Raw genomic sequence first — 23,732 nt, 5'->3', positions numbered from 1 at the left:
TCACAGTTAGTACTGTTGAGCAAAGTACCAAATATACTCTACCTGTGTGTTTTGTTTTTCTTGCCTAAATGTAGAACTTTACTTTTCTCACCTTTGAATTTCATTTTGTTAGATAGCACCCATTGTTCAAGACTGTCAAGATCCTCTCTGTATTTTGAGCCTATCTTCTGAAGTGCTGGCTATCCCTGCCAGTTTGGTGTCATCTGCAAATTTGATGGGTTCCCCAACTATCCCCTCGTCCAAGTCAATGATGAAGATGCTAAAGCACAGATGATGTTGTACCTGTGCATTTTGTTCTTCTTGCCTTAACGTAGAATTATTTTTTTCTAATAACGTGGCAAGCCAAAACTAGTTTTAGACAATGCAACGTGTTTTGATAAGTCACCTTCCATCTCTTTCCCCCTGTAACCTGGTCCGTTTCCTGCCAAAATCCCTTTTAAATAGGAGAAGGTCTTGAGTAAATCGGAAAACCCGGTGTAGACGGGTGACCCTTCTTCCTAAGCGAAGGGAAGCTGCAAAATTACTAAGCTGGAGAACAGACGTTTCCTGTTGCTGAAGAACTTCTGCTGATAATGTGGTTGTATCAAGGAAAGGGGGAAGGAAGGAAGCCTGGAGGGAGAGAGAGACAACCAGCCACATCCTTTTTTGCTGGAGGAATTGAGTGAAGCATTCTGGGAACTGGGGGTTTTGTGTGTGTGTATAGCAATGGCATTTAGACTTAAATACCGCTTAATAATGCTTTTACCACCCTCTCTAAGCGGTTTACAGGATCAGCCTCTTGGCCCCCAAACAATCTCAGTCCTCATTTGACTGACCCACCTCGGAAGGACGGAAGGCTTGAGCCGGTGGTGAGATTTGAACGGCTGAACTACAGCTAGCAGTTAGCTGAAGGAGACTGCAGTGCTGCACTCTAACCACTGTGCCTCCTTGGCTAAGATAGATGATAGATAGATGGATGGATGGATGGATGGATGGATGGATGGATGGGTAGATAGATAGATAGATAGATAGATAGATGATAATGGATGGATGGATGGGTAGATAGATAGATAATAGAGATAGAAAGATGATAGAGATAGATATAGATAGATGATAGAGATGGATGGATGGATGGGTAGATGGATGATAGAGATAGAAAGATAGATAGATAGATAGATAGATAGATAGATAGATGATAGATAGATATAGATAGATGATAGAGATAGATGGATGGGTAGATTGATAGATAGATAGATGATAGAGATAGAAAGATAGATGATACACAGAGAGACAGACAGACAAACATCTATACTTTACAATTTGGGGAGGGGAGTAATACAGCCTGCATGATATATATGAAATTATTTTGTTAAGAGAAAAAAAAGCATGTACTAATAATTATATACTTGAGGCAAATTATAGTCGAGTGCATAGTTCCCTCTAAGCTGAGCAGTGAGCAATCGCTCACTTAAAAATCATCATCAACTCAGAGTTTTCCAAACCTGCCCAGAAGCCGAGAGGGAAAGAGTGAGAGGGAAGGAGAGAGAGAGGAAGAGAGGAAGAGAGAGAAACAGATAGAAAAAAGAGAGGAAGGAAAAGAGAAAGAAAAAGAATGGGAGTAAGAAGAGAGAAAGAAAATCAAAATCTAGTTTGAAACTAGCTCAACTATTGAAGTGGCATTTTGATATTGATAGAGTTGCCCTATTATGAGCTCACTGTTATAGACACACAGTACAATATTTTATTTTGAAATTCTCTGAAGCAAAACAGGGTGGGTTTTTTATTTGTTTGTTTGTTTGTTTGTTTGTTTGTTTATTTATTTATTATTTCTGTGCCGCCCAGTCCCGAAGGGACTGCCGCTCAGACACTATACTTTTCCGCCCGCCCCGCAAAAAAATTAGAAGGAACACTGGTCGAGTGTATAATGAATATAGTATAAATATAGTGACTTTAATGCTAATATCTGTAGGACCTCCTGTACTTTTAAAGCTCTGCCGATCCAGAATTGGCTTTGATGTTTCAGTTCAATTCCCTTTTGGCACACAAAAGATATTACATGCCTATTTAACCTGATGAAGTTGGCATGCAGGGCAGCCTTGCATGGAAATGGTTGTGTGTGTGTGTGTGTCTCTGTGTGTTGTGCTGTGTTTCCAGCCTGCAGACCCACAAACAAGCACCTCTCTCTCTCCCCGAATATTCTCTGTCAGAAAACCCATTTAAAAAGTTTTTCCCCCTCTAGTCTCTTGCATTCAGGCTTACCAGCTTGCCTGAACAGATCCCTTTTTTTGATCTTGCTGGATCAAGGCAAACAGCTGGAGGCTTTGTTCCTCCTCCCCCCTTTTCCAAAACACACAATGCCACATTTCCGTCTTTCCATTTAATGCCTGGCATTTGTGACAAGGGGGTTGTGCTATGGGGCAAAGATTGGGGGGGGGGAGGAAGCAAGCAAGGGGGGGCTCTTGGATGTCCCCCTTTAAAGTAATAAACTAAAAGCTTGGGTTTTCTTCCGTGTGTGTGGAATGGTAATTGAATTAAGCCTGTTTTAGCTTTTGCAAAATTTTGCAGACTTTGCTGGCAAACAGGTCTCTCTGTAGCCAATGTTTAAGATGAATGGACTTCAACTCCCACAATTCTTCCTCCGCCAGCCGGCCATGTTGGATGTGGAATTCTGGGAGTTGAGGTCCACCCAATTTATATCTTCTTAAGTTTAAAAAATGCTGACTTATAAATACGGACCTTTCATCAGGTATAGGATGCAGGTCATAGTTGGGGATTCCCCAATAAGCCAGCTTTAAGGTGGGTGGAAACTCCCAGAGTTCCCCAGCCAATAGGCTTTAAAGATGGGTGGACTTCAACTCCCAGAATTCCTCAGCCAGCTGTACGTTGAAGTCCACACATATTTCACAGTGGCCAAATTTGGAAACACTGGTCTAACTAGGCCCGAATCAAGGAGATGTTTTCTGAAGAGTTGAAGACCATCCATCTTAAGGCATGTTGGCTGGGGAATTCTAGGAGTTGTAGTTCACCCATCTTAAAGCCTATTGGCTGGGGAATTTGGGGAGTTTCCACCCATCTTGAAGCTTATTGGCTGAGGAATTCTGGGAGTTGCAATCCACCTATCTTAAAGACTACTGGCTGGGGAATTCTGGAAGTTTCCATTTATCTGAAAGCCTATTGGCTGGGGAATTCTGGGAATTTGACACAACCTGCAAAAAAATAATCCTTAAAATGGGAACATAGCAACAGTGGGATAAATATTCTCCTTTGGGATTCAAGAAAACGGGAGGTCTCCTTGCCATGAAGATGATTATGGGATGTAGTTTGGTTTGGCTCAAAGTTGTCTTCCTGGAAAATCTCTCCTGCAGGTTAAGATGAAAAGAGAAAAGAACGTGAAGTGGACGATGGGTCTGCCCTTGGTCAACGGGGACTGCAGTGACTCGGACTCTTCGGCCGAGGAGAACGATGTTGCAGGTACCTTTCCGAGGGAGGATAAAAAGAGAAAGAAAGGAAGGAGGTGGGGAGAGTAAAAAGGGAAGGAAGGAAGGAAAGGAGGAAGGAAGGAAGGAAGATGGGAAGGAAGGAAGGAGAGAAGGACAGAGGATAAGGAAGGAGAGAGGAAGACAAGAATGGAAGGAGGTATGAAGGAGGAAGGGAAGAAGGGAGGGAGGATAAAGAGGAAGAAAGGAAGGAGAAGAGAGGGAGAGATGAAGAAGGAAGGAGGTGGGATGAGTAAAAAGGGAAGGAAGGAAGGAATATGGGAAGGAAGGAGAGAAGGATGGAGGATAAGGAAGGAGGGAGGAAGACAAGAATGGAAGGAGGTATGAAGGAGGAAGGGAGAGAGGATAAAGAGGAAGAAAGGAAGGAGGAGAGAGGGAGAGATGAAGAAGGAAGGAGGTGGGGAGAGTAAAAAGGGAAGGAAGGAAGATGAGAAGAAGGAGAGGACGGAGGATAAGGAAGGAGGGAGGAAGACAAGAATGGAAGGAGGTATGAAGGAGGAAGGGAGAGAGGATAAAGTGGAAGAAAGGAAGGAGGAGAGAGGGAGGGATGAAGAAGGAAGGAGGTGGGGAGAGTAAAAAGGGAAGGAAGGAAGATGGGAAGAAGGAGAGAGGGAGAGAGAGTAAAGAGAGGAAGGAACAAAAGAAGGAAGGAGGAGTTGAACAGTCTGGTCATTCACATTCAAATCAGTCAGTAACTCTAAATATAATAATATTACATACCTTTCTTTGTCTTATATATCAGACAAACTTTACAGCTTACAAATACATCTATCTACCACCGAACACACAACGCTTACTACACCAGTCACAGTGAATCAGCAGAAAGAACAGAGAGATCAGAGAAAGAGAATTGTGCTTTCTGGCTCCCCCTTCTGGCAATTTGCAACACTACCACTTAAAGCTATAGTACTTCAATACATACAGACATTCATTGTTAGCTTGTTTATATATTGCAAACCCAACTGTTTTTGTACATAGTACTAACAACGACCACAGTTGGGACCAGACCTTTAAGTCAGATGGTTTTTATCTGAGTCACACCCAATTTCACAACCTTTCTTTGCTTAACAAGTGCTGCATGAAAGGTTATACAATTGGGTGCAACTCAGATAACGACCATCTCCCTTAGCAACAAATGTGGTCATACGTTGAGGGCTGACTGCATTTTGTGAACCCAGGAAAGGCTGTTTTTGCTTGGCCAGGTGCCCGCAGAGAGTGGGAGGCGCGTGGGGCCTCTGATGGGCTTCAGAACTAGATGTTTGCCGCTGCAGAGAGGAAGAAGAGAAAGAGGGGAGACCATCAGGAGATCTCTGGCTGCCGGGCTGGGCCTCAGGCAGCCGGGCGCGGGCACTGAAATCCTTTTGGGAGAAGCCAATTCCGTTGAACCGGCTTGGGAATGGGAATCCTTGTCGCGATTAGAATCATCAATCACAGCCCGCGTGAGCTGAAATGAAACTAACTGCAGAGGTCGATGGATCGGAACCATCCTCTGCTACCATGTCACGATTAGAATCATCAATCACAGCCCGCGTGAGCTGAAATGAAACTAACTGCGGAGGTCGATGAATAAGATGAGAGAAAAGCTTCAAAATGAAGTTACTTTTATTAGTATAAAATGATGAAATTAATTTTGCCTGCTCACAGGCTCTCAGACACGTCTACATAGTTAGAAAGTTTTCTTCAAAGATGGAGTTTATCTCCTTCTTCCCCAGAACAGAGAGGAAGTGACTAGACAGGATTTACATCATAAATGGGGGGAGCTAAATTAACATACATGAGTTAACTATTTAACTACTGAATGTCTCTGGATGTCTCTGGGGGCTGTCAATACACAGCGTGACAATCCATTGGGGGGATTTCTGCAGAAACCGTAGTGACGAATGCTTCCTTTGCGCAGACGCCAGCCAAGCGGACACTGTGACCCATGAGATAAAGGAGGAGGAGGAGGAAGAAGAAGAGGAGGCCGAGGACATTCCCAAGCAAGCCAAAAAGGTGAGCCAAGGACAGGACTGGGAGTTCTAGCACCGCCTTAGGGATGAAGGTTGACTGGGTGACTTTGGGCCTAGAGATGGAGAGAGGGCGCATTTTAGTCAGGCAAGAGTTCCGTGCCGCTGCTGTTTCCAGTGTGGTTGTGTGCACAGCTCCAGTTGACCGGAGGGCACGCCCGGATGAGATTTGGCTTCTGTACACGCGCAGGAAGCAAAATCTCATGCGAAGATGCTCACCCGTGTGAGATTTTGCCAATTTTTGGTGGTTTTTTGGCTTCTGCGCATGCACAGGAGCAAAAAACCCCGCCAAAAATCGGTAAAATCTCACACGGGTGAGCATCCTTTTTTGCTGCTGCGCATGCATGACCATCCTTTTTTTGCGTCTGTGAAATCTCACATGGGTGAGCATCTTTTGTTTTTCTATGCTTGATCCAATGGTAACATCTATTCCATATTTCAAAAGACTCTTGAGTCTTTCTGGCCTCGCAAGTCAATTGTTAACCTATCTAAATTATGCGCATTCATAAAGTTTGCTGATTAGTAGTACCTCTAGATACGAGCTACTCCACATGCGAGTATTCCAAGATATGAGCCAGGAGGGGACAGAAATTTCTTTTCGAGACCCGAGCTCAAATTCGGGATACGAGCCGAGTGTCCACTAGGTGGCGCAAGAACCCTTGCTTCTGGTTATCTCGGAGGGGAAAAACAAAGTCTAAAGCCATTTGTTCCAGATACGAGTTGTTCGACATACAAGCTCCCTTCTGGAACGAATTAAACTCGTATCTAGAGGTACTACTGTATTGTGCTTTCTGGGGGGTGTTCCCGAATCTTTCCAAAATTGGGCAAAGGAGATCCTAGCTGCTGTGGGGATATGAAGTATGAGGGATTTTTTTCTTGTTATGATATGTTTTTGCTATTATTTTAAAATGAATAATGATAAGAGAAAACGTTTTGTTTGATATTAAGAAATATAAGGACAGGGTAAAAATATAAATATGGTAATCCGCAAGTTTGAACATTATTATATTGTAAATTTATAAAACAAAATAAGGAAGGAAGCAGAGAGCAAATATCTCTCCAATTGTTATTTTATTTTAGTAATTCTAATTTTTTTTTGCTTTTCTTCTGTTATGTATTTTCTTTTCTTTTTTTCTTTCTCTGAATGTGTTTAGATCTGTTTTTGATTTTAGTTTTTGTATTGTGCAATTTAAAAATAAAATATTTAAAAATAAAATAAAATAAAATAAATAATAATTTAAAAAAAAGAAGTACAGTGATCTCTCGATTAGCGCGGGGGTTACGTTCCAAGACCTCCCGCGCTAATCGATTTCCGTGTTATAGTGGTGCGGAAGTAAAAAACACCATCTACGCATGCGCGCCATTTTTTTCATGGCCGCACATGCGCAGATGGTGGAGTTTGCGTGTGGGCGGCGGGGAAGACCAAGGGAAGGTTCCTTCAGCCGCCCAACAGCTGATCTGCTCCGCAGCGCGGAAGCAGCGAGGAGCCGAAGATGGGGTAAAGGCAAAGGGGAAACCCCATCTTCGGCTCCTCGCTGCTGCCGCGCTGCGGAGCGGATCAGGTGTTGGGCGGCTGAAGGAACCTTCCCTTGGTCTTCCCGCCGCCCAGGCAAAGGGGAAACCCCAAGGTCGCTTGCCGCTTGCCGTATTGCAGCTTGGAGCCTTGCTTCGCCTCCTTCGCTGCAATACGGCAAGCGGCAAGCGATCTTGGGGTTTCCCCTTTGCCTGGGCGGCGCTGGGGCCATGCGGAGCCGCTCATCTAGGGGGGCGTGGACCGGCAAGGTGCCCTCCGCTCTCTCTCTTTCTCTCCCTGTTACCGGTGTGGTATAAGAGAGAGAAAGAAAGAGAAAGGAGGGCGACTTGCCAGTCCACGCCTCCCTGGATGAGCGGCCCCGCATGGCCCCAGCGCCGGACTCCGCCGTTGCCTCCGCCCTTGTTCGGCTCTGCAGCTGAGAGGCCACGTCCACCCCCTCCTCGGTGTCCCCGGCACCCAGCGTCCCCACGCCGCCTCCACCTCCCGGTAATGCGCCCGACCTCTGCCTCTCTCTTTCTCTCTCATATACCACGCCGGCAACAGGGAGAGAAAGAGAGAGAGAACTAGCGTGGACTTATTTTTTAATTAATATTTTTTGAAAAACCGCGTTGCAGCGTTTTGCGCTAATCGAGACCGTGCTAATCGAGGGATCACTGTATGAGATATTTAATGCTCTTAGTATAGTCATTCTTGAATATTCCTAAGAGGAGAAGTTCCGCTGTGAGTTCTGTTTGTAGATAGGTAATTTACTGTATCCATTTATGTATCTTAGTCCAAAATTTTATATTTGCATATAAAATTATTCTTTTTCTAATTCAATTCAATTCAATTCAATTCTGGTAGTAACCCCGATAATGTTTGTGAGGCCTCAGTCTTCCCATTCCGGATGAGAGAAAGGATTGAATTTATAGCTTCTCCTTTTGGGTCGGTGGTGTTGAACGGAGAAACAGACCCTCGGATTCTGATGTTTTTTCCCCCTCCCGGGTGGGTCCCAGGTCCCGGTGCGAGGAAATGCTGGCTGGGAGAACAGCCTGAGGCAGAAACCGGCCCCCCGCATCGTCTTCCAGGCCGGGCCCGTCTCGCAGGAGAAGAAAGCCAAAGACGACATAGAAAGCATAGAAGGATTCAAGGAACGGCACAAAATCAGGGTAGGAGGTCTCTACGCTTTGTTTGTTTGCTTGTTTAAATTCAAAACTCCTTGCAAAAAAAAAGGGGGAAATGCTTAAACATGGAGAGTAGAAAATCTATTTTAAATTTTTTTATAATAATCCTTCCTCCTATATGTATTGATAATATCATAATCAGATTAAGATATGATGTGAATGTCTATTATTATTATTATTATTATTATTATTATTATTGGAAAAAAGTTTTACAGTGTTCCCTCGATTTTCGCGGGTTCAAACTTTGCGGATAGCCTATACCACGGTTTTTTAAAAAAATATTAATTAAAAAATACTTCGCAGATTTTTTCCTATACCACGGTTTTTTCCATCCGATGACATCATACTTCATTGCCAAACTAATAATTTTTGCAAATAAATAACACAATTTTTTTTATTGTTAATAAATAATTATGTTTATAAATATCAGGATCACTATTCAATGGTGAGTACCAGTAATAATGATGAGTAAATGGCTGTTAAGAGAATGGGAAATGGTAATCTAGGAGTTTAAAGTGTTAAGGGAAGGCTTGTGATACGGTCCATAGCCAAAAATGGTATATTTACTTCCGCATCTCTACTTCGTGGAAATTCGACTTTCGCGGGTGGTCTCGGAATGCGTCCCCCGTGGAAATTGAGGGAACACTGTATTTACAATTGTGGATACAGAAAAAATAACAATACAAAGACTATGCTAACATACAAAAAGAGAATATAAAAAAAGAAAAAAAAGGAAAACAATACATCAAAACACATAATAAAACGTGTGTCGTGTGAGATTTCAACAATCTTGTTGCTTTCATGCATACACAGAAGGAAAAAATCACTGAAATCTCTCCCGCACCTGCGCACATACGAGATTTTAACTTTTTTTTTGCCATCGCGCATGTGTGGAAGGAAAAAAATGGCCAAAAATCTCTCACACATGCATCCCCTCCCCTCATGAGATTTTGCTTCTGTGCAAAAGCAAAATATACGACAAAAATATATGTAAAAAAGATGGCGGCACGCATAGAACTGCCACTGGAGCAGTCGCACGCAAATTGCACCATCTAGTGGCCCCTACTTGTACACCATCCGCTACCCCGCTGGTAACAACCCACTGCTGGTTCTAGTTCTAGCATGGCTGAATTCTGGGAGTTGAAGTCCACACGGCTGAAAATGATGACAGTTTTCTTGCTGTCTGCAGGGACCGTCTGGTTTCTTTGGTTGCGCTGCCCTCCTTCCACCGCTTTCCGTCTCTTTTCCTGCATGGGGGACTCAATTTTCTCTTCCTTTCCAGCACTCAAAAAGGCTTTCTGGGTGTATCCAGATCAACTACTCAGATGGGGAGAATTCCAAGCAGCAAGAGACCACCGAGGTCCAAAATGGTTGCGACTACCGGACAGCAAGAAGGATGCCAGAATACCAGGTGGGTGAGACGATATTTCGGTGGGATTTGGGAGCGAATGAAAAGGTTTTTTTTTACTCCGCATTAAGTTAGTCTGCCAGTGTCATTGCTGGAATTTGTTTGTTCATTCATCCATTCATTCACTCGCTCGCTCGCTCGTTCGTTCGTTCGTTCGTTCATTCTTTTTTAAAAATTAAATCTTTATTAAAAACAACAACCAAAAATATATAGCCGCCCCAAGTCTCCGGAGAGGGGCGGCATACAAATCTAATTTTTTAAAAATTATTATTATTATTATTGTTGTTGTTGTTGTTGTTGTTGTTTCTTATTATTATTATTACATAAACAGACCACAAAAAAGTAGTTTGAAGACGAGGAACGTGAAAACGAATACAAATATGTGGCTTTTGCATTAAACCTCTTTCATAATAGATAATTAGTGTCTTAGTTAAATTAAAAAAGAAAGAAGGAAAAACACATTGAGAAAGAGAGAGGAGTGAAGGAGAAAGAAAGAAAGAAAGAAAAAACAAAAAAGAGAGAAAGAAAAAGGAAAGAAACAGGAAAAGAAAAGCTATACATCAGTACAGTTCATCAAAGACATGCCAACCTCTCTGTTGACTATCCTATCTCACAGCCTTTATGGCCTTGTATCAATTCTACTGTTTACTAAAGTTTTAATTTATAATAGGTTGATCTAATTTGAATTTTGAATTCTAAAACTAAAAGTTTATCCCATTGTTATAGTCTATTAAGTTACCTATCTTTGGTTTCAACAGCGTGAATGAAAACATCTAACCTAGTGTTCTATTCTATTGTAAAATTTAGCCATCTTAGGTCATTATTTTCGGTGGATTTGTAGATTTGAAAGGTCATTCATTCATTTATTCATTCAGATTTGTATGCTGCCCAACTCCCTAGGGCAGTGATGGCGAATCTATGGCATGGGTACCACAGCTGGCATGTGGAGCCATATCTGCTGGCACATGAGCCGTTGCCCTAGTTCAGCTCTAAAGTGCATGTGTGTGCCGGCAGACTGATTTTTGGCTCACACAGAGGCTTTGGAAGGGCGTTTTTAGCTTCCAGAGAGCCTTCGGGGGGATGGAGGAGGGCGTTTTTATCCTCCCTCGGCTCCAAGGAAGCCTTTGGAGTCTGGGGAGGGCGAAACACGAGCCTACTGGGCCCTCCAGAAGTTGGGAAGCAGGTTGTTTCCAGCCTCCAGAGGGCCTCCGGGAGGGGGAAGCATTGAATTATGGGTGTGGGCACTTGGGCATGTGCGATAGGGCACCCGAGGAAAAAAAGGTTTGCCAACACTGCCTTAAGGCCACACGGAACCATATCGGAGGGCACGTGAGACTTTGTTATGTTTCAGCTCCAGCGCGCATGCGTCCGCTGGCAAGCTAATTTTGGGTCTTGGGAAAGGCCGTTTCGTCTTCCAGATGCTTCAGGGAAGCTTCTCTGGGGCCCCTGAGGCAAAAATATCACCCAACGGGCAAACCGGAAGTACGGAAAAATGCACTTCCCGTTTTCCGTTGTGCTGTTTTCTGCCCTCTGGAGGGTTCAGGGAAGCTTCCCGAAGCCCCGGAGTGCAAAAAACAGAACAATGGGCAAACCGGAAGTGCGTTTTCCGAGCTTCTGGTTTGCCTGTTGTGCTTTTGGTTTTGCACCTGGGGCAGAAAACAATAGTCCAGTCCTTGCTGACCACCACCAAGATCCTTGGTGGCGTATTGGTTAGAGTACAGTCCTGCAAGCTACTTCTGCTGCTCACCGGCTGTCAGAAGTTTGGCAGATTGAATCTCAGTAGAATTTAGGTTCACTCAGCCTTCCATTCTTCCCAGGTGGGTCAAATGGGGACCCAGATTGTTGGGGGCAAATATGCTCACTCTCTGTAAACCGCTTAAAAGCACTGTGAAGTGGTATATAAGTCTAAACGCTATTACTATTGCTATTCCTTCCTTCCTTCCTTCCTTCCTTCCTTCCTTCCTTCCTTCCTTCCTTCCTTCCTTCCTTCCTTTATCAGATTTGTATGCCGCCCCTCTCCGTAGATTTGGGGCGGCTAGCAACAATAATAAGACAATATAAACAAATCTAATATTTAAGTTAATTAAAAAAAACCCAATTTAAGAAACCAATCATACATACAGACATACCATGCATAAATTCCTTCCTTCCTTCCTTCCTTCCTTCCTTCCTTCCTTCCTTCCTTCCTTCCTTCCTTCCTTTATTTATCAGATTTGTATGCCGACCCCCTCCGTAGACTTGGGGCGGCTAGCAACAATAATAAGACAATATAAACAAATCTAATATTTAAGTTAATTTAAAAAAAACCAATTTAAGAAACCAATCATACATACAGACATACCATGCATAAATTCCTTCCTTCCTTCCTTCCTTCCTTCCTTCCTTCCTTCCTTCCTTCCTTTCTTTATTTATCAGATTTGTATGCCAACCCTCTCCGTAGACTTGGGGGGGCTAGCAACAATAATAAGACAATATAAACAAATCTAATATTTAAGTTAATTAAAAAAAACCCAATTTAAGAAACCAATCATACATACAGACATACCATGCATAAATTCCTTCCTTCCTTCCTTCCTTCCTTCCTTCCTTCCTTCCTTCCTTCCTTCCTTCCTTCCTTTATTTATCAGATTTGTATGCCGCCCCTCTCCGTAGACTTGGGGTGGCTAACAACAATAATAAGACAATATAAATAAATCTATATTTAAGTTAATTTAAAAAACCCCAATTTAAGAAACCAATCATACATACAGACATACCATGCATAAATTCCTTCCTTCCTTCCTTCCTTCCTTCCTTCCTTCCTTCCTTCCTTCCTTCCTTCCTTCCTTCCTTCCTTCCTTCCTTCAGTTGTGAGAATTTGTGAATGCTCCAACTCTGGAAGTTTTTAAGAAGAAGTTGGACAACCATCTCTCTGAAGTAGTGTAGGGTTTCCTGTCTAAGCAGGGGGTTGGACAAGAAGACCTCCAAGGACCCCCTTCCAACTCTTGTTGTTTGTTAAGACACCCATACATGTAGAAAAATCTGACTGAGGAGAGAAGAGGATTTGGGAACTGCTAACTTCTCCACCATCTCCTCCTCCTCTTCCTCCTCCTCCTTCCTTCCTTCGTGGGTCAAATGAGGACCCAGATTGTTGTGGGCAATAAAGCTGAGTTTGCAAATCACTTAGAAAGGGCAGGAAAGCACTGTGAAGCGGTATACAAGTTTAAACGCTCTAAAATGGTAAATGCTAATTTGTTTCAAAAACTTCAGAAGAAAAGGATTTAGGGGTAGTGATTTCTGACAGTCTCAAAATGGGTGAGCAGTGTGGTCGGGCAGTAGGAAAAGCAAGTAGGATGCTTGGCTGCATAGCTAGAGGTATAACGAAGGAGGAAGAGGGAGATTGTGATCCCCTTATATAGAGCGCTGGTGAGACCACATTTGGAATCCTGTGTTCAGTTCTGGAGAACTCACCTACAAAAAGATATTGACAAAGACGGGCTACAAGAATGGTGGAAGGTCTTAAGTATAAAACGTATCAGGAAAGACTTAATGAACTCAATCTGTCTAGTCTGGAGGACAGAAGGAAAAGGGGGGACATGATCAAAACATTTAAATATGTGAAAGGGTTAAATAAGTTTCAGGAGGGAAGTGTTTTTAATAGGAAAGTGAACACAAGGACAAGGGGACACAATCTGAGGTTAGTTGGGGGAAAGATCAAAAGCAACGTGAGAACATACATCCATTGTAAGATAAAATACAGGAAATAGTATAAGGGCAGACTAGATGGACCAGGAGGTCTTTTTCTGCTGTCAGACTTCTATGTTTCTATGTTTCCTTTATTCATTGATTAAATGTTCATGAAAATCTCTTCCCCCTCTCCAGCAACTCTGGGCAACACAACTATCTGAGTTGCATTCAGAAGCACAGCCGTGGGGCTGCCCCCTTAACCCTAACCGATCCCTCTTGGTCAACCTTCCCCTTGTTTCTTTTCGACTCGCAGGACGGCAAAGGCTTTGGAATCGGGGAGCTGGTCTGGGGCAAGATCAAAGGCTTCACATGGTGGCCAGCCCTTGTGGTATCCTGGAAGACCACCTCCCACCGCCAGGCGGGCCCTGGCATGCGCTGGCTGAAATGGTTTGGGGACGGAAAGTTCTCAGAGGTGAGGGGCATGGAAGGGGAGGCGGCTAATCTCACCAGGCTCCAGGTTGACTCAGCCTTCCATCCTTCTGAAGTGGGTCAAATGCGGACGCAGATTGTTGGGAGCAAGAGGCTGACTATGTAAAGTGTTTAGAGGGCTGGAAAAGTGGTAAAGAAGTCTTGAGGTGAGGTGACCAGGACTGTGTACAGTTCTGGTCACCTCACCTCAAGAAGGATAGAATGGAACTGGAAAAGGTGCAAAAAAGGGGCAACAAGAAGGATCAAGGAAACGGAGCCCCTCCCTTATGAAACCAGGTTGCAACGCCTTGGTCTCTTCAGCCTTGAAAGACGGCGTTGCAGGGGTGACTTGATCAAAGGGTATAAAATCCTGCATGGGATAGAAAAGGTGGATAGGGAAAAATTCTTTCCTTCATCACACAATACTAGGACGAGGGGGCCTTCCCTAAAGCTCATAGGTAAGAAAGTGAGGACAAATCAAGGGAAACATTTCTTCACTCAGAGGGTCCTTGGTTGATAGAATTCCCTTCCAGAAAAGGTTGTGACAGATGTCAGTCTGGGGAGCTTCAAGGCAGGATGAGACAGATTCATGGATGCCAAGTGTATCATAGGTGGTGATTGAAACGGATGTCCAAGTGCTGCCTCTATGTTGGTTGAGGCAGTCAGGGTTCCCTTGGGTCCCATTTGTTGGGGGTCCAGGGGAAAGGGAGGGTCTTGCCTTCTCTTTCTGCTCAAGATCCCCATGGACAATTGGTGGGCCAGTGTGGGACACAGAATGCTGGACTCCATGGGCTTTGGCCTGATTCAGCCGGGCTCTTCTCAGGTTCTTATGTAAGTGCTATTGATATCCTTACAGATCTCCGCCGACAAACTGGTGGGGCTGGTATATTTCCGGGAACATTTCAACCCCACCACGTTTCAGAAGTTGGTGTCCTACCAACAATCCATTTTCCACGTTTTGGAGGTAAGAAAGAGGCTAAAAGAAATATCTAAAAAATACATGAAAAAATACCCACGAAGTAGCGAATCCGTGATAAATGGAGCGTGAAGTAGCGAGGGGTTACTGTATAGTGCTACAATACATAGAAGCATTCATTGTTAGCTTGTTTATATATTGCCAATACCACCAAAGTACTAATACCACCAAAGGACCTTTGCACCATCGATGGCATAGTGAGTGAGCGGGGGGCTTCTGGGCAGTTCCTCCAGCCCAGTGCCCCCCAGCCTCAATCCTTCTGTGACCAAATTTTCTTGTGGATGGCAGGTTGCAAGTAGCCGAGCTGGGAAGACGTTCTCCACCGCAGCTGGGGAGACTCTGGAGGAGAAACTGAAGCCCATGCTGGATTGGGCCAACCACGGATTCAAGCCCACCGGAGAGAAGGGGCTAAGGCCCCCCAAGAGTTTGGGTAAGACCCCCACTCCACCCTATCTATCTCTATCGTCTGTCTGTCTGTCTGTCTGTCTGTCTGTCTGTCTGTCTGTCTGTCTGTCTGTCTGTCTATCTATCTATCATCTATCTATCTATCTATCTATCTATCTATCTATCTATCTATCTATCTATCTATCTATCTATCTATCTGTCATTATCTCTCTCTCTCTCTCTCTATCTATCATCTATCTATCTATCTATCTATCTATCTATCTATCTATCATCTATCTATCTATCTATCTATCTATCTATCTATCTATCTATCTGTCATTATCTCTCTCTCTCTCTCTCTCTCTCTATCTATCTATCTATCTATCTATCTACGCATCTATCTATCTATCTATCTATCTATCTGTCTATCTATCTATGCATCTATCTATCTATCTATCTATCTATCTATCTGTCATTATCTCTCTCTCTCACTCTATCTATCTATCTATCTATCTATCTATCTGTCATTATCTCTCTCTCTCTATCTATCATCTATCTATGTATCTATCTATCTATCTATCTGTCATTATCTCTCTCTATATCTATCTATCTATCTATCTATCTATCTATCTATCTATCTACGCATCTATCTATCTATCTATCTATGCATCTATCTATCTATCTATCTATCTATCTATCTATCTATCTATCTATCTGTCATTATCTCTCTCTCTCTCTCTCTCTCTCTCTCTCTCTCTCTATCTATCTATCTATCTATCTATCTATCTATCTATCATCTATATATATCTGTTCTGGTTCAGGCTGGAGTCGGCTGACTGTTAATAATAATTGCTTCTCAGACGATTAATTTTCAAACAATAACACTTCTTTTATTACTTCTACTTAAATTCTAGTAAATACAGTTCCGTTACGCAGCAAAATACGTTCGGTTTCTTTCCTATGGAAAACAAAGCCATTTATCTTTCTAATTAACTCACCGGCTGCTAGAAAGCATTCTTTAATCTTTAAGCCGGTTTCTGCTGATTAAAAAGGCAATAAAAAAGCAATGAATCACACAATAGAAACGCACTTATCTTGTTGGTTGGATTATAAATTTGATGAAAGCAGCTTCTGTCCAATTCCGGACATGATGTAATTAATTAATTAATTAATTAATTAACCTACGCTCTAAAATGCATCTCAAAACTTCCTCCCACCAAGTTCTTCCATTCTTCTCTGCACTCTTCTGAATTTTGGATCTATCCATCTGGTATCTGGGCAGCTCGAGCTGTCCGAAGATACATCTGTCTGCATACTTTCATATGAAGGCTGCTCTACTATCTCTGCCTCCTCCTCACTAAAATTCTCCATTTCACCTTCATCCTCTGAGTCCGAACATTCCAAAGGCTGACCGGGAGCACACACCATACTTTCTATCATGTATCTATTTTTTGCAGATATCAAACCATTTCCCACCATCATCATAGAGGACTCCAGCCCCCCAGATCCTGAGCCCCCACCCAAGCGACCTAAGAGCAATGGGTCTAGCAGTATCATCATTAAGGAAACACCGGAGAACCCATCCAGAGGTGTGTGTCTATGTCTGTCACTTCAATAAGGACCACGGGATGGGGAAGGACTGGGATAGGGGCCTGGCATTTTTAGGATCTTTGGGGGAAAGGTTCTGAGAGAGAGAGAGAGAGAGAGAGACAGAGACAGACAGACAGACAGACAGACAGACAGACAGACAGACACTGGTTTTGGTTGGTTGGGTTGGGTGGCTGTCTGGATAGGTAAGTAGGTAGGTAGATAAATTCATAGATATGATAGGTGGGTGGATGGATGGACAGATGGATAGACAGACAGACAAACAGACAAGTTATAAGGGTTGGGCAAAAAAATGGAAACACTTTGAAAATCCAGATTTGGAATCCAGATTTGTGAAGCTCCCTTCGAACAGGTTTTATGGAAACTGGGTTCTGTACGTGTCTATTGAGCTCTGCACTGATTTTAGGAGCTGTGGTCTTGCCATCCGTTCTAACAATTTGCTTTAGAGTCCGACCGGTCTCTCTCAGACAACTTCGACTTTCGACCAGACCTGTGCTTGGCTGAGGACGTTTTCCCTTCTCTTTCAAAAGCAGTCATGACTTTTGAGACATGACCTCTTGAAACGCCAAACATCTGGACACTTTCTGTTACACTAGCGCCTGCCATTCAAGCACCAACAATTTAGCCTCTTTGAAAGTCTGAGAGGTCAGCCATTTCTAGAAGGTTATAACCCATTTCCTTAAATTTCTGTTAAAAAAAGGTAATTTAAAAATACGTATCAAATAATGGAACTTTTAAAAAAACATTAAAATATGTCAAGTTTTGATTGATTTGAACATGTTCAAACATTATGATGCCAAAAAGTCAAGTGTTTCCATTTCTTTGTCCAGCCCCTGTAGATGGGGTGTGTGTGTGTGTGTGTATGTATGTGTATGGATAGATATTGTTGTGGTTGGCTTCAGGCCAGCTACTGTAGCTGGGGATTTTGATGTAGGTCAGTGGGAGTCATCTGTGTACAGAAGACCAGTCTGGTTGCAGCAGCCAGATGCCTCAGACAGTGAAGCCGAGTCACAGGCAGAGGAAGGCAGTGAGGAGGAAGAGACAGAGAGGGGAATGAGTTCAGCTAGCCCACCAGCTTAGAGGGTTCTCGGACTCAGAAGGGGAAGACGTCATGAATAATCCTATCTTGAATCTCCTCATGAGGAGGATCTTGGGAAGGCAGGAACGGCTGCGCAAGCATAGAAACAAATAATAGAGCGCAGCTGTTCAGAGTTAATGATGCTGCTGAAACCCTGATAAAAAAGGGAGGGTTGGAGTGCTGGGCGTGGGTGTTTATCGTTGGCGTTTGGAAGAAAGAAGATTGTTGCAGCGTGGCTGAATTTTGTTCTGGATTTCTGTGAACTCTGGGACACTCAAGCAGAAAATGTTGGTGCAGATTTGAGTGTGGAATTCTGACTTTATGGACTCATAAATCACCCCTTTGCTCTGGCACGCACCTAGACGTGTCAGGTGAACTTTTGAGTGAGTAACTCTGACCTTTGTGGACTTGTAAAACAGTAATTAGTCTTGCATTCAAGCTGGCGTTTTTTAGCCTTTGTACATAAAAGAGACTTTCTTGATTTATTGCTCTTTTGACATGTGTTTGACTTATTTCTTTGTTCGTGGGTGGCTACTAATAGTAGCCAGGCAGAACAGACAGACAGAAAGAGAGAGAGAGAGAAAGAAAGAAAGAAAGAAAGAAAGAGACAGACGTGGCTGCTATGACAGATAAGAGGTGGGAGATAGAAAGAAAGAAAGAGAGAGGGAGGAAGGAAAGAAAGAAAGAAAGAAAGAAAGAAAAGAGACAGATAGACGTGGCTGCCATGACAGATAGATAGATAGATACAGATAGATAAGAGGTGGGAGATAGAAAGAAAGAGAGAGAGAGGAAGGAAGGAAAGAAAGAAAGAAAGAAAAAAAAAGAGATAGACGTGGCTGCCATGACAGATAGATAGATACAGATAGATAGGAGGTGGGAGATAGAAAGAAAGAGAGAGAGAGAGGAAGGAAGGAAAGAAAGAAAGAAAGAAAGAAAGAAAGAAAAAGAGATAGACGTGGCTGCCATGACAGACAGATAGATACCGATAGATAGGAGATGGGAGATAGAAAGATAGATAGAAAGAAAGAAAGAAAGAAAGAAACCTGGGGAACCCTCCTTGAAAGCTGCTCCTTTCCCTGCGTATCTCCCATCAGTTGCTCACCAAACGATTTTTTGTGATGCTTTTTTGCAGAACGGATGGTTTCTGAGGCCAAAAGCAACCGGAAGAGCTTAGAAGGTAAAGAGCCTCTTTTCCCTTCAAAGCAGACAGGGTGTCCACCCACTTAACAGCCCTTCATTTGGTGACCAAGTTGCAATGGCCAGGGGCGGATTGCTATTACCGCTGTTACTGGAACACTGTGCGCATAGCTTCAATTCTCTCGCATGCGCATGAACGCCTCCCAGCGTGTTTTAGCTTCTGCATATGCGCAGGAACCAAAATCTCGGGGGGAGACATGTGTGTCAGAAATAAGTTTATTTCTGGAGGTAATACAGTGATCCCTCGATTAGCACGGTCTCGATTAGTGCGAAACGCTACAACACGGTTTTTCACAAAATATTAATTAAAAAATACTCCACGGTTTTTTTGCTATACCACGGTTTTTCCCACCCGATGACGTCATACGTCATCACCAAGAGTCACTTTCTCTTTCTTTCCTGTCACTATGCTTCAATCATTTTCTCATTTCTCTTTTTTTCTCCCCTTTTTTCTATCATTTCTCTCTCTCTTTCTTCCTCTCTCACACTCTCTTCCTCCCTTCTCTCTCCCTCCCTCCACTTGCCCACGAGAAGAAAAAAAGCAACCTCTGCCGGGCAGCTCCCCTTGTGCCCCCGCTTTGTGCCTGCCTCTTTTGGGGATTTCTTTTTCTTTTCTTTTTTGCGCTGGCGGCGGGAGCTGTTGGGGAGGGCTCTGCCGGGAAGGCCTCTCAGCTGCAGAGCCGAATGGGGGCGGAGGCAACAGCGGAGCCCGGCGCTGGGGCCATGCGAGGTTGTTCATCCAGGGGGGCATGGACTGGCAAGTCGCCCTCCTTTCTCTCTCTTTCTCTCTCTTATACCACACCGGTAACAGGGAGAGAAAGAGAGAGAGCGGAGGGCACCTTGCCGGTCCACGCCCCCCTAGATGAGCGGCTCCGCATGGCCCCAGCGCCGCCCAGGCAAAGGGGAAACCCCAAGATCGCTTGCCGCTTGCCGCTTGCCGTATTGCAGCGAAGGAGGCGAAGCAAGGCTCCAAGCTGCAATACGGCAAGCGGCAAGCGATCTTGGGGTTTCCCCTTTGCCTGGGCGGCGGGAAGACCAAGGGAAGGTTCCTTCAGCCGCCCAACACCTGATCCGCTCCGCAGCGCGGCAGCAGCGAGGAGCCGAAGATGGGGTTTCCCCTTTGCCTTTACCCCATCTTCGGCTCCTCGCTGCTTCCGCGCTGCGGAGCAGATCAGCTGTTGGGCAGCTGAAGGAACCTTCCCTTGGTCTTCCCCGCCGCCCACACGCAAACTCCACCATCTGCGCATGTGCGGCCATGAAAAAAATGGTGCGCATGCGTAGATGGTGTTTTTTACTTCCGCACCACTATAACGCGGAAATCGATTAGCGCGGGAGGTCTTGGAACGTAACCCCCGCGCTAATCGAGAGATCACTGTATTACAATGCAAGTGAATGGTTTGTAAGCATGGGAAAGGCTAATGTAAGCCCTAATCAGCATGTAATCATGGGTTTGCTACATATGCTGCAACCTGATTGGCTGTAACCTATATAAGAGGAGTAACACCCTTGCATGGGTGTGGTTTGTTATAGAGTGGTTTTGTGCTGGGTGGTTTGTAGTTAGTGCTTAGTGCTTAGTGGCTGCAGTGGTGGATGTAATAAGAGTTATACAGTGGTACCTCCACCTACGAACGCCTCTACTTACGAACTTTTCTAGATAAGAACCGGGTGTTCAAGATTTTTTTGCCTCTTCTCAAGAACCATTTTCCACTTACAAACCCGACCCTCCGAAACTGTAACCAGAAAAGGCAGGGAGAAGCCTCCGTGGGGCCTCTCTAGGAATCTCCTGGAAGGAAACAAGGCTGGGAAAGGGGGGAGAAGTCTCCGTGTGGCCTCTCTAAGAATCTCCTGGGAGGAAACAGAGTCAGAAAAGGCGGGGAGAAGCCTCCGTGAGGTCTCTCAAGAAATCTCCTGGGAGGAAACAGGGCCAGAAAAGGTGGGGAGAAGCCTCCGTGGGGTCTCTCTAGGAATCTCCTGGGAGGAAACAGGGCCAGAAAAGGCAGGGAGAAGCCTCCGTGGGGTCTCTCAAGAAATCTCCTGGGAGGAAACAGGGCCAGAAAAGGTGGGGAGAAGCCTCCGTGGGGTCTCTCTAGGAATCTCCTGGGAGGAAACAGGGCCAGAAAAGGCAGGGAGAAGCCTCCGTGGGGTCTCTCAAGAAATCTCCTGGGAGGAAACAGGGCCAGAAAAGGTGGGGAGAAGCCTCCGTGGGGTCTCTCTAGGAATCTCCTGGGAGGAAACAGGGCCAGAAAAGGCGGGGAGAAGCCTCCGTGGGGCCTCTCTAGGAATCTCCTGGGAGGAAACAGGGCCAGAAAAGGCGGGGAGAAGCCTCCGTGGGGCCTCTCTAGGAATCTCCTGGGAGGAAACAGGGCCTCCACCCTCCCTGTGGTTTCCCCAATCGCATTCATTATTTGCTTTTACATTGATTCCTATGAGGAAAAATGCTTCCTCCTACAAACATTTCTACTTAAGAACCTGGTCATGGAACGAATTAAGTTCGTAAGTAGAGGCACCACTGTATTGTGGATAGTTTATTATAGTAGTTAAATGTAAAGGTGATAGTTTATTTAGAGAAGCATTTTTATAAGAAGAAAAGTAAAATATATTTTTACAAGAAAGTCTGCTGCAGTGTTTTTCATTGAAGACTTTCAGTTGGTAGGTGTAGTGGTTAACTATGGCTAGTTTGTGGGTTAACTTCCGCATGCGCAAAACTCTCTCAACAGTGCGCGCCCAAGAGGGATTTTGGCGATGTGTTTTGCTTCTGCGCATGCAAATTAAGTCCCTTTCCATGGCTGGTGCTGCAGATTGGCTAAAGTGGTGCAGGGGTAGGCAAAGCGGGCTCTTCTAGGACATGTGGACTTCAACTCCCAGAATTCCTGAGCTAGCATGATTGGCTCAGGAATTCTGGGAGTTGAAGTCCACAAGTCATAGAAGAGCCCACTTTGCCCACCCTTGCGCCTGGTGGATTCTGGGAACTGAAGTCCAGAACATTTACAGAGCAGACTGTTGAGAAGGCTCCCCATAAGATTACTGATAAGGGGGTTCTCTCCTGAACTCTCTTCGAACAGACAGCTGCCTGTCCTGTGGGAAGAAGAACCGAGTGACTGACCACCCGCTGTTTGAAGGAGGACTCTGCAATACGTGCCAGGTGAGTTTGGCATGGAGCCTGACCAGGGCATTGCGTGCATCAATAAACCTGAGTTACTCAATCTCCTTGTGGTCTCTATTCCCTTGATGGGTAACTGGGTTTTGCTGCAACAAGGTAAAAGGCAGGGCTGGGATGGTCTTAGCTTTCATCACCTGCAGCTCATCAAGATTGTGAAAAAAGTCAGGTTCCTGCATTTAGACAACAGGTCCTAGATGCACAGGTACAGTAGATGTGGTACTTTGCTCAACAGTAGCAACTGTGAGAGGGACCTTGGAGTCCTAGTGGACAACCATTGAAATAGGAGCCAGCCGTGTGCAGCAGCTGCCAAAAAAGCCAACACAGTTCTCGGCTGCATTAACAGAGGGAGAGAGAAGGGTTAATGCCACTTTATAAGGCCTTGGTGAGGCCACACTTGGAATACGGCATTCAGTTTTGGTCGCCACGATGCAAAAAGGATGTTGAGACTCTAGAAAAAGTGCAGAGAAGAGCAACAAAGAGGATTAGGGGACTGGAGGCTAAAAGATATGATGAACAGTTGCAGGAACTGGACATGGATAGTTGAATGAAAAGAAGGACCAGGGGAGACAGGATAGCAATCTTCCAAGATCTCAGGGGTTGCCACAAAGAAGAGGGAGTCAACCTATTCTCCAAAGCACCTGAGGGTAGAACAAGAAGCAATGGGTGGAAATTAAACAAGGAGAGAAGCAACTTAGAACTAAGGAGAAAATTCCTGAACAGAAGTTGCCTCCAGAATTTGTGAATGCTCCAACTCTGGAAGTTTTTAAGAAGAGGTTGGATAACCGTCTGTCTGAAGTGGTGTAAGGTTTCCTGCCTAAGAAGAGGGTTGGACTAGAAGACCTCCAAGGTCCCTTCCAACTCTGTTGTTGTTGTTGTTGTTATTATCATCATCACCATCATTATTATAGCAGTGTGCTTTTACTGAAGCCTTATAAATTGGTAATATCACTTTTATCTTGATCTTATCTTGATCTTATCCCTCTATAATATTCATCCTTAATATTCAGACATAACCATCTGTCTGAAGTAGTGTAGGGTTTCCTACCCATGCAGGGGCTTAGACTAGAAGACCTCCAAGGTCCCTTCCAACTCGGTTATTATTATTAGAATCCTTTCCTAAGATTTCGGCTTTGAGAAGCCCCTCAGGGGCTGGCATCTTGCACCTCAATTGTTCTTCCAATCTACTTTGCTGCCCATCTCAAATGCTTAGGGAAGACTAAAATGCTACTTTTCTTCATTTCACGTGTGTGTTGTGTCTCCTAGGATCGGTTTCTGGAGCTTTTCTACATGTATGATGAAGACGGGTACCAGACGTACTGCAGCATCTGCTGTGAAGGAAGCGAGTTACTTCTCTGCGACAGTGCTAGCTGCTTCAGGTGGGCAAGTCCTCCATTGGGCCCTGGTCATTAAGGAGGAAGATTGCTAGTGGGACAGATAATAGATGGAGAGATGGTTGATGTGATGATAGATAGATAGATAGATAGACAGACAGACAGACAGACAGACAGACAGACAGAGAGAGATATGGATGGGTGGATGGATGGATAAGATAGAAAAGAATGGATGGATGGATGGATGGATAGATAGATGATAGGCAGGTAGGTAGGT

At 44.4% G+C, this 23,732-nt stretch overlaps 1 protein-coding gene across 2 annotated transcripts in view; it reads left to right on the top strand.

Moving 5' to 3' along the window:
• The window catches only part of DNMT3B (DNA methyltransferase 3 beta), a 47,464-nt gene that overhangs the window by 11,639 nt on the left and 12,093 nt on the right, over positions 1-23,732 (top strand). For both annotated transcript variants that reach the window (XM_070748732.1, XM_070748734.1), the window contains exons 2-12: positions 3,345-3,450; positions 5,374-5,468; positions 8,012-8,164; positions 9,462-9,590; positions 13,567-13,725; positions 14,578-14,685; positions 14,986-15,127; positions 16,539-16,670; positions 18,900-18,944; positions 22,027-22,106; positions 23,388-23,500. In XM_070748732.1, the coding sequence (XP_070604833.1) occupies positions 3,351-3,450; positions 5,374-5,468; positions 8,012-8,164; positions 9,462-9,590; positions 13,567-13,725; positions 14,578-14,685; positions 14,986-15,127; positions 16,539-16,670; positions 18,900-18,944; positions 22,027-22,106; positions 23,388-23,500 (1,256 nt within the window). In that variant the 5' untranslated portion in view covers positions 3,345-3,350. The remainder of the gene's footprint in view (positions 1-3,344; positions 3,451-5,373; positions 5,469-8,011; positions 8,165-9,461; positions 9,591-13,566; positions 13,726-14,577; positions 14,686-14,985; positions 15,128-16,538; positions 16,671-18,899; positions 18,945-22,026; positions 22,107-23,387; positions 23,501-23,732) is intronic.

The sequence above is a fragment of the Erythrolamprus reginae genome, chromosome 3 (genome assembly GCF_031021105.1).
Source record: "Erythrolamprus reginae isolate rEryReg1 chromosome 3, rEryReg1.hap1, whole genome shotgun sequence".
NCBI classification, from domain to species: Eukaryota; Metazoa; Chordata; class Lepidosauria; order Squamata; family Dipsadidae; genus Erythrolamprus; species Erythrolamprus reginae.
Note: the sequence above shows the minus strand (reverse complement) of the source record. Positions and strands in the feature narration are given on the sequence as shown.